This window comes from Chiloscyllium plagiosum, chromosome 1, assembly GCF_004010195.1.
Source record: "Chiloscyllium plagiosum isolate BGI_BamShark_2017 chromosome 1, ASM401019v2, whole genome shotgun sequence".
Classification (NCBI taxonomy): Eukaryota; Metazoa; Chordata; class Chondrichthyes; order Orectolobiformes; family Hemiscylliidae; genus Chiloscyllium; species Chiloscyllium plagiosum.
Window position 1 is genome coordinate 38,022,881 of NC_057710.1, and position 21,560 is coordinate 38,044,440.

The window sequence follows — 21,560 nt, forward strand, 5'->3', positions numbered from 1 at the left end:
CTGCACTTTTCCAGCAACACATTTTCAGCTCTGATCTCCAGCATCTGCAGTCCTTACTTTCCCCTCATTTTACTCAGAACAAAGAATGAAAGGCAAATTAATATTAATTTTCAAGAATACATATTTCTCAAGTTTTCTTCCTCAAGATTTTACATACCATGTAAAATCAGGTGAGGGGTGCAAAATATGGAACGTTTTAGGCTGACTACACAAGTCCTCCATTCAAGGTTTAAATTAGTATAGTAAGTGGTAGAGAGAAGCAACATTAATTTATTTAACCATTACTCAGTTATGACACAGAATTGGCAGGTCAAGAGAAGTGTTGTAGCTGCAGAGTGCCGGAGCTCCTTGGATACCAGTGTGATCCATGGCAAGCACATTAGTAGCAAGTGTTTGAGTTTAAGTTGTTCAAGTTTCAGAGTTTGTGACCTGGAGGTTGAATTGCAGACACTGCAATACATTAGGGAAGGAGGTGGTCACAATATTTGGGATGGTGTTTTCTGATTTGATAACTGGTCAGGGTAAAAGCATGTGACTGTGAGTAAGACAGGTAAAGGGACTCAGAAGGCAAGAATGCAGGAGGTTCAACCTTTGCAATTGCCCAACAGGTTTGAGTTCTTTCAACTTGTTTGGATGTGAATGATGGCTTCGGGCTAGATGAGTTAACTGACCCTGTCACCATAGCACAAGAAATCATTCAGTGGAGGAAGTAAAAAGCAATGTAGTGATGGTAGAAGACAGTGCAGTGAGGGGGATTGACAGTATTGTTGCAAAGAGCAAGAGAGAGTGCAGAAGGCTGCACTGCATGCCAGGAGTTTGGATTTGGGACATGTGCTCAAGCGTGGAGAGGTGGGCGAGGTGGATCCTGCCATTGTGGTCCATATATGTACCAACACCACTGTTAGAACAAAAAAGAAAGTTCTGTGTAGTCAGCAAAGAGGTAGACATCAAAAGCCAAACATAAAAATAACAAGTATTTGAGACATTTGAAAGTTGAAAAAGAGTAATTAAGGCTAGAGAAACGAAAAACAAAGAAATTTCGCAACTAGGAAGGAAAATTGGAATTTATTGGAAGTACAACAAAAAGGAAATCTCATTACAATTTTATAGTGCTTTAGAGATACCACAATTCTGGATTTTACAGAACATTGTGTTTGCCTTATCTTACCCCCCTCCATCATGAAGTCAGAAGTAGAGCTGTTCAGTGATAATTGCACAAGATTAATGGCTCTTCAGAAACCAAAACAGTCCACAGCAAGACGTGAGCAACATCTAGGCTTGAGTTGATAATTGGCAAGTAACATTCATAAGTTCCAGACAATGACCATATCCAACAAGAGAGCATTTAATCATCAGCCTTTGAGATTTAATGGCATTACCACAAGTGTACAGCACTGTGACCCAGTGGTTAGTACTGCTGTCTCACCGCACCAGAGACCTGGGTTTGATTCCAGCCTTGAGTGAGGAGTTTGCATGTTCTCCCAGTGTCTGCATGGGTTTCCAAAGGGTGCTCCGGTTTTTTTTCCACAGTCCAGAGACAGGCAAGTTAGGTGGATTGACCATCCTAAATTGCCCATAGCGTCAAGAGGTGTGCAAGTTAGGGGGCAAATGCAAGGTTACAGGGATTGGCTGTGGGCTGGGTTTTGGTGGGATGGTCTTTGAAGGATCAATGCAAACTCGATGGGACAAATGTTCTCTTTCTACACGGTTGCACAGAACCCTCAACTATAAACATCTTGGCGTATATCCAATTAACAAGAACTAAACAGAGACCAGCCTCATAATTACTGTGACTGGCAGAGCAGGTCAAAGGCAAGGAATCTTTCAGCCAGTAATTGACCTCCTGACTCCCCAATTCCTGCTTACCATCTACAAGGCACAAGTCAGGTATGTGACTCCCACTGGTCTGGATGGGTGTAGCTCCAACAACATTCAGGAAAAGCTTGACATTATCCAGGACAAAGCACTCTGCTTAACTAGCACCCAACCCATTACCTGTAACATTCACTCTTCTCCACCAACACAAAGTGGCAGCAGTGTGTACCATTTGACAGATGCTAAATCACTTAGACACCTTCAACAGCAATTTTACAACCCACAGCCTCTATCATCGAGAAGGACAATGTCAATGTCAGCAGATGCAAGGGTACACCAGCACCTTTGAGTTTACCTCTAAGCCACTTACCATCCTGACGTGGAAACATATTGTCGTTCCTTCATTAATGTTGGGTCAAAATTCTAGAAATCCCTTCTTTACAGCTCAGTGGGTGTTCATATACCACAACAATAGCAGCAGTTCAAGAAGGCATCTCACCAGCACCTTCCAAGGGTCAACTAGGGATGGGCAAAACACTTGCTCAGCCAGTGAACAAATTAAAAATAAACTGGAGATGTTCCAAATGATTAGCAGCACTATAGTCTTAGGATCACATAGTTTTAACATTGGTCACTGCCGTAACTACTCCAAGTTCTCCTAAGAAGAGCAATTTAGAGGCTGGACTGAAGCCAATTCCAGGATATTGTCAAGGTCTGGCTGGTAGGCCCCAAAAAAGAGCTTGAGGGATCTTTGGTCTGGAACTGAGAGAGCACCATGGTATGGTTAAATGATGATTTGATGTTGTTGATAGTGAATACCTTCTATGGCCACAAGAGTCAATCAAAGGATACCTTGCTCCTTGCCTGAAACTAGCCACCATTAAAATCACCCATCAAAATCTGCTGGCCCAAACACCCATTAGTTTTTACACGGGTGGGTAAAATACTGCTGTTAATGTAAGGAAGCTCTATAGTAGCCTTTTATTGGTCACTTAAGGGCCTTCAATAGGCCTTAGGACTGCCTATCCAATGCCCTACAAAATTGGAGAGAGGTCTGCTTTATTTTACAACAGTGACACCACCTCCAGAACACACACTGCCCCAACAGCCTTTTCTCTCTGACCCCTCCCACCTTCAAACATGCTGGCCAGAAATCATAAAATCCAGCGCCTTGAGCACTGTGTACAGCTTTGATCTCTTTATTTAAGGAAGGACATACACATTGCCAGTAGTATGAAGCAGACTCACTAGGTTGGTCCCTGCGCTGAGAGGCCTGTCCTATGAGGAGAAACATTACCTGAGAAGCACTTTGGGTGGAGGGACGGGTAGTATTGAAGCAGCAGGGAGGCTGCAAAAGGAATTAGACAGGTTAGGAGAGTTGGCAAAGAACTGGAAGATGGAATACAACGTTGGAAAGCGGAGGTCATACACTTTAGTAGGAAGAATAGACACATATACTATTTTCTAAATGGGGAGTTGGTTCAGAAATCTGAAGTGCAAAGGGTCTTGGGAGTTCTAGTTGAGGATTCTCTTAAGGTAGGTTGAGTTGGTAATTAGAAAGGGAAATGCGGCATTTATTTCAACAGGAATTTAATGTAAAAGCAGGGATGTACTTCTGCCGCACTATATGACTCTGGTCAGACCAGGAATGAAAGGCTTAACATATGAGGAATGTTTGAGGTCTCTGAGTCGATACTCGATGGAGTTTAGAAGGATGAGGGGGGCATCTAATTGAAATTTACAGAACATTGAACAGCCTGGACCGAGTGGACATTGGGATGATGTTTCCATTAGCAGGAGAGACTAGGACCCCAGGGCACATTCTCCCTGTGTCTGCGTGGGTTTCCTCCGGGTGCTCTGGTTTCCTCCCACAGTCCAAAGATGTGCAGGTTAGGTGAATTGACCATGCTAAATTGCCCATAGTGTTAAGTGCATTAGTCAAAGGGAAATGGGTCTGGGTGGGTTACTCTTTGGAGGGTCAGTGTGGACTTTTTGGGCTGAAGGGCCTGTTTCCACACTGATAATCAATTTTCCGAATAATTGATTATCTGAACGGAATAGTGCCTGCCCATCTCGTTCGGATAATCGAGTTTCCACTGTATTTACAAACTTATTTCTCTTAACAAAATCACATTGTGCAGACATCCCCAGCTCGGAATTTTAAAGTCTGCTCTCCGTTCAGGAGACTAGCAGCATGCAGCGCGCGAGCCCCCGCCCTCAACACTGCTCTCCCTGTCCAGCACCAAACCTAACCCGGTCCAAACCCGACCCCGCACCCAACCTGGTCAACCCTGCTCCCCAACCCGGTCCGACTCCACCCCGCACCCCCAGCACAAAGCGCACAAGTCCCTGCCCCGAACACAGCCCCCCCCCACTACTCCGGGGCAACCGGACTGTAAACCAACAACAAGATTGCTGTTGCTGCAGCTGCCTTTGTGGGTAAGTCTCCAATTCGTGCACAGACACAACTTTTTACTGTAAAGTTTTGACAGGTTACACTTTTGCCCTGCACAGGACAATGTTGGAGAGATTATTCCTGGGAAGCAGTGGGAGTTGGTGGTGGTGGGGGGGGTTAGGGTACACCCCTCTGTAGGACTCCAGGGAAAGTGTGGGGAGAGAGAAAGAAAGGGCAGGAGGTCAATCACTGTAACAAAAGACGCAATCACTGTTGGAAACACGTCTTTGATGTTGTGTTTCTACTGGGACCTTCGGATAATCCAATTTTCAGATAATTGGTATTTGGATAATCGAGGCTCCCCTGTATTTGGAAATCTGTACCCAAAGGGGTTATGGATGCATTGCTGTTGAAAATATTTACAGGTTATGTAGACAGATTTCTGGTCTTTCTGGGAAGCCAGGGATGAGGAGAGCAGGCACAGAACAGGAACTGAAGCAGGAGATCAAGTGTGATTGTACTGAACAGTAAAGCAAGCCCTTAAGGCCATACAGTCAACTGTTGCTCCCAGTTCGAAAGTTCCTACCAAAGTAAAAGTTGATCATCTGCTGTTACAAATGACAAATTTCAGAGAAGCATAGGCATCTCAAACCTTAGCCACTGATGACATTCAGGTCGGAGAACCCAACAGTTTGTATTAGTATGGTCTGCCCATCCATGTCTCCTGTTGTGCCTACTGCTCATGCTCCTAAATGTGCTCAATTCCGAGATGGTGGTCTATGGGACTATATGTGAAAGAACTGGCTTGTGCACAAACCATCAAGTTACCAAAAAGTATCTGTACACCAGCCCAAGCAATCTATGTAAACTTGTAGCAAGAATGAATAGCGCATCCAAACATTGCAGCGAAGCTCAGTTACGAACCTACTGGTTGTTGATAATCCCTTTAAACAGGCTCAGTAATGTGTTGTTTTATGTTTCTGTGGAAATTTGTAGGTTTCGACTTCCAAAATTGTGAAATGGTGTCAACATTGGGCTGCATGTTAATTGATGTCATGATGTGCGTGCTCTGCATACTTTCAGTGGACGTCAGTATAGTAACCTGGGGCGGTACGGTGGCTCAGTGGTTAGCACTGCAGCCTCACAGCACCAGGGACTCGGGTTCAATTCCAGCTTCGGGCGACTGTCTGTGTGGAGTTTGCACATTCTCCCTGTGTCTGCGTGGGTTTCCTCCGGGTGCTCCGGTTTCCTCCCACAGTCCAAAGATGTGCAGGTTAGGTGAATTGACCATGCTAAATTGCCCATAGTGTTAAGTGCATTAGTCAAAGGGAAATGGGTCTGGGTGGGTTACTCTTTGGAGGGTCAGTGTGGACTTTTTGGGCTGAAGGGCCTGTTTCCAAACTGAAGGGAAATCTAATCTAATCAAAAACCCATTACCAACATGCCACCTAATGCACAGCATGCTACTTCAGAATATGTGGGGCAAAATGTGCAAAAACAAATACTATTGATCCCAATTTCACTCCTTACAGTTTCAATCGGGGGAAAGCAACACAGGCAGAAGCCATTAAACAACTGTCTGTCCAAACTACTCCTCCCTTTTGTTAATGTAGAAGTGTAACAGTAGAAGATATATGGTCGTCCTCCGACTCAGTTAAACCGTCCCAAGGTCTCTCTCTCTCTCAACAAAATCACATTGTGCAGACATCCCTGGCAAACCTGTGGAACTACTTTAGCTGTGAACTTTAAATGACACAAAATCTATTTTCAAAATATTAAAGTTAGTTTACTTTGACAGTTTCCTTCACTTACAATAAAGCTGACTGACAACAAAAATCCCCAAATGCACCGATTTGGGAATTGGAAAATCAAAATTCTCTACAACTGCAGTTTTAGGGGGTTTATTTAGTCTTGTAAGGCAGAAACATGAAGTGATGTGAAGGGTCAGAGTTTGGAAAACTCAATTCACTCTGAAAGAATTGGCTAATGATTAGCTTCTTGAGAGGTCATATAGTGTTCCCACTCAACTCAATTTAAAGGCAAAAGGTGCTCTTGGGAGCTTGTCTCTACAAATCTGGTTCAATTCTGCCAGGACCTTTTCAAATGGTTTGGCTTCTATTATCCTGGCTCATGCCGAAGAATTAGACCATTGAGACAGCATTTAACTCTCCAATTGCCCCTTTATCTCATCTGTGAGGGTGAGGAATATACTACCACCAACGCTTTTCCAATTTATTCAGGCACAGATGTGAATTATTAAACGTTCTTTGCATGTGTTTAATGAATCTTCAAAACTTTCAACATCAAGAATTTTGTCAATTAACTTTATACAGCTGCTGAACTATTAGAATAATGTGATTGTTCTGAAACCTTCGTACTCAAAAGGATACTTGAATACTGAACAATAGTGCATCATAAACCTCAAGATTCTACCTATAACTCTTTCTACTGAGAGTGAGAATAATCCCCATAAGATTCCTAAAGAACTTACAATCAATTATTTTGAACATTCTACTCATTTCCCAACTTAAAATAGTCATGTTGATTCACAGCATCTGCTGACTCCATCCTAATTCATACCAAATCCCATTCACACATCCTTCCTGCATGGACGGTCAGTTAAACAAGGTCTCAATTTTAAAATTTTCATCCTTGTTTTCAAATCTTTTCATGGCACAGTCCATTCAGGTCCCTGTGATCTCTTCCAGACTCCAAAACCTCTGAGATATCCATAGTTCTCCATTTCAACCTCCTGCGCATCGCAAATTATGATTGCGCCACGTGGTGGCCAATCCTTCAGCTGCTTAAGCTCCTTACACCTTCCCACATCTCTACCTTGTGTTCACACTTTAAAACACTAACTTAAACCTTTGATTTTGTTTTGAGACACCTATCTTAATATCTCTAAGTGACTTGATGTCATATTTTGATTTTAAATGCATCTGTGAAGTACCTTGGGAACCAGAGGCAGCTTTCCTTCTGCTCACAAGAATGCTATATAAAAAAAGTTTCAATATTTATGAGTTTTTAGACCTAAATCCATGTGATAAAAGCTTCCTCCAGCAAGGTGAGCTCAGTGTCTGACTTAACCCATCATTAAAATCACATTATACTGCTATCCTAAGTATTAAATATTTAAGAGGCTCCTCCTGCTTGCAACAGATCTTTCACATCTTCCAAAACAATGATGTAACAGCCAGCAACAGTATGCCACAAACAGGGAGGTAAAATGGTGCCTCTAGGTTAACTTCCACATGCCTTGATTCATCAGACATTTGGACTGCAATTCGGTTTCAACCTTTTATCAGAAGTGTATTTTGTAATATAACTGTTCAGTGAGATTAGGTCTATTTAAACAGTGGTAATTCAGTCTTTAATCAACTGTTTAAAAATTAGCAAGATAAACAGCATGTCATGTCCAGTGTTCCAATACACGTGTTCAAGCCCTCATCATCATGTTAGTAATAATTATCAACATATGGTATTATTTCTTCAAAGGAAAAAGGTCACTATTTCAAGTAACAGCATGGCAGTAGGCACAACATTTAAACCATTAGTTAGGTTTCTTATCAATAGTATTTTAGAAGTTCAGGGTGATGTGGTAGCTACCACTCAGTCTCTGCTTGTTTTCACTTGTAAGTCACTTCATGGACTCCATTTTCTGTGTTACTAGCCCTGAGGAGACATTGAAGACTAATGGCTGTTCAATCTCATTTCAGAAACAGGGAAATAGCAAACATCACAGAATCTGGTTACTATCTATTTGAACAATTATTTCTTTTGCAAACTATATTTAATAAAAATAATTATAGCTTATTTAAGGTGCCCTGATTGGTGGATATATAACTGTTTAATAAAGCAATGTATACAGTGCTTGATTACTAACATTCTGTAGCGCAGGTAACGAATACAAGAATTCTTAATGTTTTAATTAATTTCTTCACTAATAAGTTACAACTAAAGTTCAGAAGAATTTTGACAAAATGAAGGCTTTTAAATCACTTAAATTCACATTGATGGTAATACATTTCTTATCAATGTAACCTACCCTTAATGCACTCAGACAACTCATCAGTAACTTTCCAAATATATCCATAACTCCTTCAGATAATCTCATTAACAACAAATCTAAATTTAAAACTTAAGTTATATTTTGAAGTAAATTCACAATACACCCTTAACAGAACAATCTTTCCAAAGAGAAATCACTTTTAATTTATTTTACACCGGGGTATTACTTAATGAGACTGCAGACTTACATAAAATGCACACGACTCCTTTGCAAACTTCCCCATAGTAGCATGGTTCTCTTTTTAATTTCACTGGCAGTGGGATACCACACAGATTATATTTTTTCAAACACTGGTTGAAGGTGTCACTAAACGAACTTTCTGCTTATTTAGATCAATATTAAAAACCAAAATTATTACTTTATCATTACATGTAATCAACTTTCACCACACTGAGCCAATTACTGTACTTTCTGAGTAGTGAATGGGTTTCCTAATCTAAATTCTAATCACCCTGTCATTCACAACAGACTTAGTAATGCTTCACTAGCACAGTATTCACATGCAAAACACCCATAAATAGGCCAATTACAATCCATCTCCTGTTCTTCAGTTAACCCGCTGAGAACTGAAGGACTATTGCAGCAGCCAGACGCTAAATAATAATAAAAAGAACCTCTTTTGTAAATTAGTGAACATGTCTATACGCCTGAATTTCTTTCACAGAGTGCGACATAGCAACGCCTACTGTCTCAGTTGAAAGAAACTAAGTATACGCCAAAGGGAGCACGGCAGACAACTCCTGTGAAGTGGAAAATAAATCAATTCATAACACTCATTTTGTTGATAACTCAACTTTTACTTGTTATGAAAAGAAATAGATTAGTTATGAAGTAATTATTTTTGTTGATTCATTTTAGACAAAAATGTGTTTAGTTTCGAACAGTAATGTAAAATGCACAATTTTAGTAGCAATCAAGTTCTCTTGCTGAAATGACAAATTCTATAATCTGAATGGAAGTGAAGTTCACAGCTCAGAACTTAATATGGAAACTGTTCACTTTTTTAAAAAAAATTCAGGGAATGTGGGCTTCTCTGAATGGGCCATAAAATCATAAGATATAGGAGCAGAATTATGCCACTAGGGCCATCATGTCTGCTCTGCCATTCTATCGTGGCTGACATGTTTCTCAACCATTCCTGATGAAGGGCTTATGCCCGAAATGTTGACTCTCCTGCTCCTCGGATACTGCCTGACTTGCTGTGCTTTTCCAACACCACACTCTGCGACTCATGTTTCTCAACCTCATTCTCCTGCCTTCTCCCCATAACCTTTGATTCCTTTATCAATCAAGAACCTATCCATCACTGCCTTAAAAACATGCAAAGACTTGGCCTCCACAGCGACAATGAGCTTCACAGATTCACCACCCTACGGTCAGTACGTATTGCCCATCCCTAAATGTTCTTGAGAAGGCAGGTGATGTTTTACCTTCTTGAACCATGCATTCCCCATTAGTTACAAAAACACCTGCAGCATATTAGGGAAGGAGCTCCAGGTTTTTGATCAAGTGAAGGAACTTGATATTACGGTATGTGAAAATTGTAGTTGTTACTGGATTCCGATTCTCATTTATACACAAATATAGAATGCCTCACTGTATAGGTGGGTATTCTTCACCTGCAATTGTTTCAGTTCTGATAAATATGGAAATCGAAGCAAGACACTCCTCCCTTCAATCTATTCAGTTAGATCATGGTCAAATTGCATTTACCCATCTTTATTCCATTTCTTTTCATAAGCTACCCCAATAAAAATCTATCGATCAAAATTTAAACTGCACAATTAACCCAGTACTGAGGAACCTCAATTATCTGAATATCAATTATCTGAATATCGATTATCTGAATATCGGATTATCCGAAGAGGATCTCAAGGTCCCGATAGAAACATTACGTCAAAGAGCAGTTTCAACCCTGAAAAGCATATTTTCTTTACAGGTACAATGATTAAAAACGAACACGGCTCACTGAAATGCTGCCGAGCACAGTCCTGGACAGTCCAGGCACCCTCTCCAAATGACTGACCTCCTGCCCTCGCTCTCTCCCCGATACTTTCCCTGGAATTCTATATAGGGGTGTACCCTAAATCTCCCTTCCCCAGATAATCTCTCCAATATTGTCCTGTACAGGGCAGAGATGGAACCTGTCAAAACGTTGCAGTAAAAAGTTGTGTGTGTGTATATACACACGCTATTTGGAGACTTACCTCACAAAGGCAGCAGCAGTCTTACTGCTGGCGTCCAGTCTGGCTGCCGAGGGGGGTGCAGACAGGGAACGGATAGGGGTGTGGGGCGGTGTTGGATGGGGTTGGGGTGGGCAGAGTGGGAGGTCTCGCGTGCAGTGTGTGTTTGCCTAGTCTCCTGAATGGGGAGCAAACTTCACAGAAAACTCTGAGCCCCAGAGGAAATAAATTAACCGAATAATCAATTATCTGAACAAAATAGGGGCCACCCATCTTGTTCGGATAATCAAGGTTCTTCTGTATTAATTCTTGTCGAGCATGGAAAACATAAAATCATTCCAGTATTTCTTTTGAAGAATCTGTGCTTCACATTACAGAGCAACTAGTTAACTCAGCTTGTACCCACTCACCCCTTGTAACCCAAACAGAAGTAGCAAGTGATAAACAAAGCTGAGAAATTCCACAACAAATAGATCAGATCTAAACTCTACAGTCCTGCCACATTCAGTCTTGAATGGTGGCAGATAATTAAACAACTCACAATTGTAGAAATAACCCCATGCTCAGCGGTAGGGGCAGCCCAACACATCAATGCAAAAGACAAGGGTTGAAACACTTACAGCAATCTTTAGGTAGAATTTCAGAGTGGATGATCCAACATGACCTCCTCTGGAGGTGCCTAAGCATCAGAGATTCTCATCTTCAGCAAGTTCGATTCACTCCACAATATTGAAAAATAGCAGGAGATAATGGATACAAAAGGCTACGGGCCCTAACAACATTCTGGCAATAGTATTTAAGTCAAGTGCTTCAGAGTCTACTGTACCCCAGCTAAGGTTTTCGAGCACAGCTACAACACTAGCATCTATCTTGCAATGTGGAAAATTACTCAGGTATGCCCTGTACACAAAATGCAGGGCAAATCCAACCTGGCCAATTATCACACCATCAGTCTTCTCTCAATCATCAGATGGAAGATATCATTACAGCCTTTGTTCAAACATAGATAAGAGAGCTGAATTTCAAATGTGAGGAGACAACGATCTCCATCAGCATCAAGGTAATATTTGACTGAGTATGGTATCAAGGAGCTTTAGTAAAACTGGAATTAAGGGGAAAATTGATTATAGTTATATCTGACACATAGGAAGACGGTTGTGGTTGTTGTAGATCAGTCATCCCAACTCCAGGGCACCTCCGAAGGAGTTCCTCAGAATAATGAAACATCTTCAGCTGCTTCATCAATGACCTTTCTTCCCTCAGAAGATCAGAAGTGGGGATGTTTGCTGATGACTACACAATTTCAGGATCATTTGTGGCTCTTCAGGTACTGAAGCAGTCCATGTTTAAGTGCAGCAGGTCCTGAACAATACCAGAAAAACAGTGGCCAATAATAATTGCACATGAGTGTCTTTCAATAAGGAGTCTAATCATTGTCCCTTGACATTCAATAGCATCACAATCACTGAAATCCCACTATCAAAATTGTGGGAAACGAGGACTAGCCATACAAACATTACAACGAGACAGGTCAAAGGCTAGGAGTCCTGCAGCAAGCAACCAACTCCTGGCTTCACAAAACCATCCACCATCTACAAGGCACAAATCAGGAGTGAGTTGGAACATTCCCCACTGGCCTGGTTGGGTGCAGTTTCAAGATGTAATAAAGAAGCAGCTTTCAAACTCATGACCACCATCATGTAGAAGGAAAAGGACAGCAGATAAATTGGAACACCACATTTGCATGTTCTCCTCCAAGACACTCATCATCCTGACTTGGAAATATACCACTGTTCCTTCAGTGGCACTGGGTGAACATCCCTAATGTAAATACAACTGCAGCAGTTCAAGAAGGCAGCTCATGACCTTCTCAAGGGTTACGAGGGATAGATAATAAATGCTGGCCAAGTTGTGGTGCCTACATCCCATGAATGTTTTTTTACAAAGTGTTCTTGTTCAGGTATTTACAATGTACAAGACAGCTGATAGGATTTCTCTTTCTACCTTACGTGCTTGAGTGGGGCAATCCAGAACAAGAGTATTTTTCTGTTCTCTTGAATAACGGCAAGAAAGTCAAGAAAATCCTGCAAAAATGAAAAGACCAGACTCTTCATGTTGAGAAAAGAACTTCATATTTTCCCCTTGGATATAAACTGCAAATCCTGAATCTCACTAATGAGTGGCCACGGGTCCTTTCCACCACCCTTGTTGGCGAATGAAAGAGCTAACTAGCTTTCCGGAGCATTTGTTTAAGGATAACTATTGGCAGTGTGATGGGTCAGTGGTTAGCACTGCTGCCTCACAGGCCAGGGTTCGATTTCACCCTTGGGTGACTGAGAGTTTGAGTGTTCTCTGCATGCCTATGTAGATTTTCTCCGGGTGCTCCCGTTTCCTCCATCTAGTCCAAAGATGTGCAGGTTAGGTTAATTGGCAATGCTAAATTGCCCTGTAGTATCCAGGAATGTGACAGTTAGGTGGATTAGTCATGGGAAACTCAAGGTTACAGGGATCGGGTAGTGGGTTGGGTCTGGGTGAGATGCTCTTTGGGGGGTCGGTATGGACTCGATGGGCTGAATGGCTTGCTTCCACACAGTAGGGATTCTGTGATGCTACAAACATTGCAGGACCAGTGTGAAGGACAGTTCCTGGTGTGCAGCATCTGAAATGGCACACATTTGGAATTTAAATACGGTACCAGTGAGTGTAACGCTGCAAAAATCTCTCGCTTAAAAAGAAGAAAATTCAGCCCGTAATTGCAAAGTTGCAGCCAACCCATTCATGGATGATGCCAGGAAGCATACCTTCACACAATAATTGTTGAAATCTGGAATTCACGCCTCAGAGAAAGTTGTTGAGAGTAGATCAATTGAAAATTTCAAAGCTGTGAGTGATAGATTGCTTTTAGACCAGTGGATTAAAGATTATGTAGCTCAGGTGGGTAAATGGAGTTAAGGTACAGATCAGCTATATCAAATAAACTGGTCAGACAGGGCTTGAGGAACTGAGAGACCTCCCCTTTCACCTACATTTCAGTAAGAAGCTGGATCAGGTGGTCTCTCACTCATTGTAAAATCCTGAATTCATGCCAGTTCAGTTGCAGTTCATTTTGACATGAGTGCAGCCTACAAACTATATTTCAGCAATGCAAATAATGAAGTCTAACTCTAGCTTTGATCCAATTCCAGCAAAGAGATTTTGATACAAGAAAAATCCCCCTTCTTTTTAAGAAGGACGGAGGCAAAGGATGGAAGATTGGATAACAGTGATATTTACACTACCACAGAATAGGAAGATTTACTGGTCATTACTCAGGCCATTATCCTGCTTTGTTATTGATCTAAATTATCTTAGAAGTTGGCAACTTCAGTCATGCGCACTAACATACAGAACACCGTAAACAGTAGCAATGACTACACCAATATCCAAAATTTTAACAAGGATGAGTAGTTGTTATTGGCTCAAACAATACACGTTAAGATTGTTGAGAATAAAATTCCAATCACTGATAATAATATTTATAATTTTGAATGTATTTTGCACTGAAGGTGTATTTTTCAATTCCTGTCTTAGTACCATCCACATACAAGCTTTTCAAAATTCACACATTGATCTGTATTTTCATCACTTTTTAAAAATTTTTTGGGAAATCACCAACTAGGCCATTTATTGCCTGCCCCCAATTGCCTAGGAGAAGTTGTTGGAGATGCCATAATGAACCACTGTAGCATCAAAGATGTAGTACACCCATCATGTTGACTGAATCAGAGTTCCAGGATTTTGACTCAACAACAGTAAAGAAATAGGAGCAAGTGAGGACTGCAGATGCTGGAAATGAGAGCTGAAAATGTGTTGCTGGAAAAGCGCAGGTCAGGCAGCATCCAAGGAGCAGGAGAATAGGAAGGTGGTGCTGAGTTCGAGGGTTGGGACTGAGACAAGGTGGGGTGAGGGGAAATTAGGAAACTAGAGAAATCGGAATTCATCCCTTGATGAGGCGCTCTTCCTCCAGCCGTCGTATTGCTATGGTCTGGCGATGGAGGAGTCCAAGGACCTACATGTCCTTGGTGGAGTGGGAGGGGGAGTTGAAGTGTTGAGCCACAGGGTGGTTGGGTTGGTTGGTCTGGGTGTCCCAGAGGTGTTCTCTGAAACATTCCGCAAGTAGGCGGCCTGTCTCCAGTAAAGAAATGGCAATATATTTCCATGTCAGCAGTGTGGGGCTTGGAAGGGAAAGCCTCCCTGTACATGGTTGAAGTCGCTGTTTTCTACTCAGATCGGTGACCAGTACGAACTGGCATTGGGAGGCCAAGGTAAATCATGGCAAGAGCAAGGCCATGTTCTTTGGGAACTGAGCCAACCAATCCTTCTTTTCCTTCACTATCAGGACAGATTACCTGAACGTGCTGAGAATAGGACTCAGAGGGGCCAGGGTGTACACAAAATCTTGGCAGGAGTGCATCGTCAAAGTAAAACAAAAACTAGAATTTGGGAGCACTACTCCCTCTTCATGTGGGTTAAAAACGTGGTCATCAGTCGTGAGGTGCTCTCTCTGTTGTTGCATGTAGCACAGGTCTGGCCCATTCCCTGAAACTGCTGTTTCAGTCACCTGAGCCATCTTCTATTCCATCTGGAAACCTAAGATGGACCAGGTCTGCAAGAATTCCATGTACAAAACTCTGGATAGGAGAGGGAGGAACATACCCAATGTTGCCCTCACCCTGATGGCCATCTTTATGTGTGGCTGCATCAAGCTGTGCAGAAACTCTTGGTATGCAAACACCAAGTGTCACTATGTACTGAGGTTCAACCTGTCCCCGGGGTTGTGAAGGATAGGACTGGCCTCGCTGCTGGCTGCTGTTCTGAATCATCTGTCCTTCATGGAGAAATTTGCAAAGAAAAATACCTTGACCACCAGTCCATCAGGAAGTGGTCAGCACACAGCATTCTCAAGATGCTGCAGGAAAAGGAGAGGGTGAATCCTGTTGCGTGTTTCTCTGAACAGATTGTCAAAGTGATTTGGACAAATGCCTCATCACCATAACTTTCCAACAAGCACCAACACATTGCATTGCTGGTGGGGAGAAGGACACTATCTGTGAGATCCTTCATGTACGCCCGGTCAGTCTGCACCATCACACGTTGTCCTCGGTTGTAGAGACAGTCGCACACTTCCTTCTAGAATGCGCTTTTGCAAAGGACATCTGGAGAAAGATCCAGTGGCTTATGTTCATCCCAAGCAGTTCCAAGATCATGGAACTCTGTGCTCTACGGTCTGTTCCCCGGACACACACACACAGACAAACATCGACTGTACCCGGAGGACCATCAACTCACTGAAAGATGCTTTTTAGTCTGCCTGAAACCTACTGGTTTTCCAGAATAAGGTGTTGACCCCGTCTGAGTGTTGCAGACTGGCACATTCCGGGGTCCAGGACTACATGCTGAGGGACAATTGGGGCAGCTATCATCAAGGTGCATTGGGGAAAGACCCACTGTCCGAGATCTCCCTACTGAAGGCAAATGGAGATCTGTTCAGTTATCATACCCCCCAGCGTTTCAAATATATGTAAATATTAGTATTGTAAGTGTATGAGGGGTTTTGGCTTTTTTGGATGGAACCGAACTGTTTTTGTGACAATGTATATATACAAAGAGACTTTTTTTTAATGAATAAAAGTATATTTTTGTTAAAACAAAGTTGGTGGGCTTCCCATACATCTGTCCTTCCAGATGGTGGTGACTGAAGACTTGGGAAGAACTAACAAAGCAGCCTTGCTGTTTTGTTTTGGTGGCCCTGGTAGATGATAAACATTACTGCCATCAATGAAAGAGGCAGTGAATAAGGCGGGTGGTGGACGTTGCACCAATCAAGTGGGTGGCTATTGTCCTGGATGGTGTAAAGCTGCTTGAGTTGGTGCTGTACTCATCCAGTGAAGTGAGGAGTATTCCACTTGTGCCTTGTAGATTGTGGACAGTCAGCAAGGAGACCAGAAGTGAGTTATCTATTGTAGTATTATTATCCACTGTCCTACTCCTACAGACACTATTTTAGTGGCTGGTCCAGTTCACTTTCTGGTCAATAGTAACACCCAGGACGGTGGTACTGTGGGATTCAGCAATGGTAATGCGACCAGACTCTTTCTTGCTGGAGATGGTCATTGTCTCCATTTGCGTTGCATAGATGTTATCTACACTGTAGTTGACTCTAATGGTGTTAAGACTTCTGTTTTGTGGTCAGTAGTTTAAAATTCACAGGTCCTCAACTACATTCAACAATTATTCTATTATAATAAAGATAATTCAGTATTGCAACTAATGAATATGCTTGCATGACATATTCAGGAAAGTAAAATCTAACATAAATTTCAGAGGAAGTAATTTGCTTTTCCTCTAATCCTTTCCCTCAAGGATCCAGAAAAGGAAAATGATGGGAGGGAGACAGAGCATGAGCTATGGCAAAAGAATGCGCAAGGGCAAGCATGAGCAAGTGAGAGAGCGAGTGCAAGGGTGAACACGAGGGAGAGGAATGGCACAAGCGCGAGGGAGAGTGAATTAAACTGAATTTATTGTCAGGTGTACCGAGGCACAGTGAAAACCTTTGTCTTGCGAACAATACAGACAGATCACAGAGTTAAGTAGCATAGATAAGTAAATAATAGGTAAACAGCAGCAAAAACAAAAACACAGGTACAGGTGAATGTTAAGAGTTTGAGAGTCCATTCAGTATTCCAACAACAATAGAGTAGAAACTGTACGAAACCGACTGATGAATGTGTTCAGGCTTCTGTACCTTCTCCCCGATGGTAGAGGTTGTAGAAAAACATTGCCAGGGTGGGATGGATCTTTGAGAATGCTGGCGGCCTTTCCTTGACAGCAGGCCTGGTTAGATGGTTCTATAGAGGGGAGGTTGGCCTTTGTGATTGTCCGGGCTGTGTTCACCACTCTCTGTAACCACCTCCGATCTTGAAGGGTACAGTTGCCATACCAGCTAGTGATACATCCAGACAGAATGCTCTCGATGGTGCATCTATAAAAGTTGGCAAGGGTATTTGCCGTCATGCCAAATTCCCTCAGCTACCTGAGGAAAAGGAGACGTTGTTGGACCTTTGTAACCAGTGCACCAACATGGGTGCTCCAGTGTTGAGTGTTCGTAAGGATGAAATATTGTCCCCAAGTGCGAGAGCAATAGGAAAAAAAAAGTGCATAACTTCAAACTTACTAAGATACAGTACTGAAATAAAAGATACATATTTTGAATTATTTTCAGTGAGTAATTTAAGTAAAAGCATGAAAATAAAATTAGGGAAAGGAAGAATGTGGTTTCTCAGTTTTTTACATTTGAGCATTAAGAACCTGAGAACACTTAGAAACTTAGAAATGGCCAGAATTGTACACTGCCACGTTCCAGAGAACGGCAAGTCAAAGCAAAAGTCAGCAGTTCAATTACATAAAATGATTACAAATTTGTAAGGAAAATTTAGATATTTCATTCCAAAGAAAAAAGCATAACTGGTGAATTGATGATTTCATATATACATGATTGATTGATTTTGATTGATTGTAGATCCTATTGTTAACAACAGTTTGTTAAATAATTCTCCTTCGTTTTCCACCACATTCAAAAGCAAGTCAGAATTTCCATCTACTTCCTACTGGAGTGAATTAGCCTCATCGTATTTTGGGTCGATTAATTTGATTCTCATCAAGCTGAAATATTATCAGCTCTGAGAAATACAAAAGAAAAATACTTGCATTTATCACACCTCTTTACTTTTGTTCAAAGTTCAAAGAGTTTAGGATTTATAACTTTAAAATGTGCCACTGGTATTATGCAGACAAATGCAGCAGCTATATGGAATATATCAAGACCTCATTAAGATCAATGCAATGATTGACCAGTTCATTTGATTTTAATAGGGTTGTCTGAGACAGTATTGCTGTGAAAGTTCCCTGCTCAGAAACTGTGCCATGGAATTTTTTATCATTATTGGATAGGGTACATGGCAAGAAGAAGGGTATTTACCACAATGGCATAGCATCAAGGATGTGGGGAGAGAGGTAATAAGGTAAGAATTATAGGTTCCTGAGAGATTGAAGAGGACAAGACAATGTTAGCTATAGACACACAGTAATAGAATTTTAACAGGGCACTCTCAGAAGCACTGACATGATTTAAATACTCTATCTAGACAGGAGCCTAGTTAGCTGAAAATGCGTTACTGGAAAAGCGCAGGTCAGGCAGCATCCAAGGAGCAGGAGAATCGACATTTTGGGCATGAGCCCTTCTTCGATTCTCCTGCCCCTTGGATGCTGCCTGACCTGCTGCGCTTTTCCAGCAACACATTTTCAGCGCTGATCTCCAGCATCTTCAGTCCTCACTTTCTCCTAGGAGCCTAGTTAGGTCAGGCATGCATAAAACAAATAACATAGAACATAGAAGAATACAGCGCAGTACAGGCTCTTTGGCCCTCGATGTTGCGCCGATCCAAGCCCACCTAACCTATACTAACCCACTATCCTCCATATACCTATCCAATGCCCTCTTAAATGCCCATAAAGAGGGAGAGTCCACCACTGCTACTGGCAGGGCATTCCATGAACTTACGACTCGCTGAGTGAAGAACCTACCCCTAACTTCAGTCCTCTATCTACCCCCTTAATTTAAAGCTATGCCCCCTTGTAATACCCGACTCCATACGCGGGAAAAGGTTCAACTGTCAACCCTATCTAACCCCCTAATCATCTTGTACACCTCAATCAAGTCACCCCTAAACCTTCTTTTCTCTAATGAAAACAGCCCCAAGTGTCTCAGTCTATCCTCATACGATCTTCCTTCCATACCAGGCAACATCCTGGTAAACCTCCTCTGCACCCGTTCCAGTGCTTCCACATCCTTCCTATAGTATGGCGACCAAAACTGCACACAATATTCCAGATGCGGCCGCACCAGAGTCTTATACAACTGCATCATGACCTCAGGACTCCGGAACTCAATTCCTCTACCAATAAAAGCCAGTACGCCATATGCCTTCCTCACCGCACTATTTACCTGGGTGGCAACTTTCAGAGATCTGTGTACATGGACACCAAGATCCCTCTGCTCATCCACACTACCAAGTATCCGACCATTAGCCCAGTACCCCATCTTTTTGTTATTCTTCCCAAAGTGAATCACCTCACACTTAGCTACATAGACAAGGAGACATTTTTTTCAGGAATTAGGTCAGGGGAGATGAGGAGGAAAGAAAATAAACAAGTAAAGAATCCAATCATAGTTTCAGTTTGAAATAAAAGAATGCAAGGTTAGAAAAATAAAGATTGTCATTAATTTGATGTGAACAAGCACAACGAAACCACAAAAAAAGGTACAGTTTGATATGATGACAGCAATATTACTTCTGGTGAAGCAGGAGAAAAAGAAAGAGGAACTAAAATTTGGAGTACAGAGTCTGATCTTAACTCTGTGCAAGTGAAAGGATTTGGAGTGGGTTAAAGCAGTCTCATTGCTCACAAAGGCAAAGAATCTGAGTTCAACATGCACAGCTAGGTATCTATGGTGAGGAAGTTGCAAAGTTTGCTTTGTCAATGATTAGAAGAAATGGCAATGTCATAGGAAAAGGCCAGCCGGCCTATCCAGCCTGCCCTTATGAGAATATGCTCTTGTGTTTTAAGAAGTCAAGTGTGTGGTGCTGGAAACGCACAGGTCAAGCAGATCAGAGGAGCAGGAGAATCACATTTCAGACAAAAACCCTTCTTGATGAAGGGCTTATGCCCAAAATATCGATTCTCCTGCTCCTCAGATGCTGCCTGACCTGATGTGCTTTTCCAACACCACACGCTCAACTCTGATCTCCAGCATCCGCAGCCCTCACTTTCTCCTTCTGTATGAAGAAACTTGCTAACCTCTTGGTGCCCTCCAACTAGTCTCCTGGAAGAGATGAGAAACCAGATTAAATAAAAGCTGATTACAGCTCAGAAACCTGGAAATAAGATCATAAGGAATCAGTGCAAGAGTAGGTTATTTGGCCCATTGAGCACACTGTACTATCTCATAAGATATCGTGAATCTGATTGCAGCCATAACTTCACTTTCTGGATGTTTCCCATAATCTTCAACTCCCTGTTAATCAAAAATCTGTGCAATAAAACCATGTCAATGTTCAAGGATCCAGCCTCCACTGCACTCTGGCAGTAAGAATTTAAAGAGTAACAATCTTAAGGGAAAAAATAAATCTTTGGGATTCCCCTTGTATTTAAGTTGAGTCCCCAGTTCAAAATCTCTCTGCAAGAAGAATCATTGCCTAAACACCCACACCATCAGACTCCTTCAGGAACTTGTAAGTTTCATTTAGGTCACTTGGCATTTTTCTAAACTTCAGAGTATAGGCCCAACTTGTTCAACCTTTCGCCTTAAGACAACCCTTTCATTCTAGGAATCAGGCAAGTGAACCTTCTCTGAACTGTTTCCAATGCATGTATATTCTTCTTAAGTAAGGAGACCAAACTGTACATAGTTTTTGCCTCCAACTCCTCCATGTGATTGAAACTAATCCAGGGGACCACACTGACCCTGAATTATATTAGTTGGAAGCCACTTCTCGTTAGCAGTGATCTCCACCCAGCCAGGAACTAGTGCAGGTGTTTCTTGAAGGCACATAGTGAATCAGCTCTCACCGCATATGCCAACAACTTGTCCCACAACTCTCCTACTCTCTGGGAAAACAAGAACTGCCAAATAAAGGAAAGTGCAAAGTGAGGATCCTCTGTCAGGCACTCAGTATTACTGAGGGGAGACGGTGAGATGAGGATCCTGTGACAGTCAGTATCATTGAGAAGAGTGGGTGAGGTGAGTTAAGGACCTTGTGTCAGATTGTCAGTATCACTGAGAGGCGAGATGAGAAGCGTTGCAGAGAAAAAGATGGTGGGAGACTTAAGTGGGACTCAGGACATAAGCACAAACAAGATATTTCTCGGACTACAATTATGTAAAAACACAAGTCCATGATTTATTTGGTTGGGGAGCTTTGCCATTCTCGATGATTCTTTGTACAAGAACGGTCTCTGGCTGGAGCAACTCAAGCTGAGAGTTTTGGAGCTTGAG

At 42.1% G+C, this 21,560-nt stretch overlaps 1 protein-coding gene across 8 annotated transcripts in view; it reads right to left on the reverse strand.

Annotated features, from left to right (window-relative positions):
- tcf4 (transcription factor 4) overlaps positions 1-21,560 on the reverse strand; it is a 459,054-nt gene that overhangs the window by 255,502 nt on the left and 181,992 nt on the right. Inside the window, exon 1 of one of the 8 annotated variants that reach the window (XM_043674333.1) lies at positions 8,470-8,554. The exons of the other annotated variants lie outside the window; for them this stretch is intronic. Coding sequence (XP_043530268.1) covers positions 8,470-8,505 — 36 coding nt within the window. The 5' untranslated portion in view covers positions 8,506-8,554. Of the gene's footprint in view, positions 1-8,469; positions 8,555-21,560 lie in introns of those variants that run through there. 8 annotated transcript variants of the gene reach the window in all.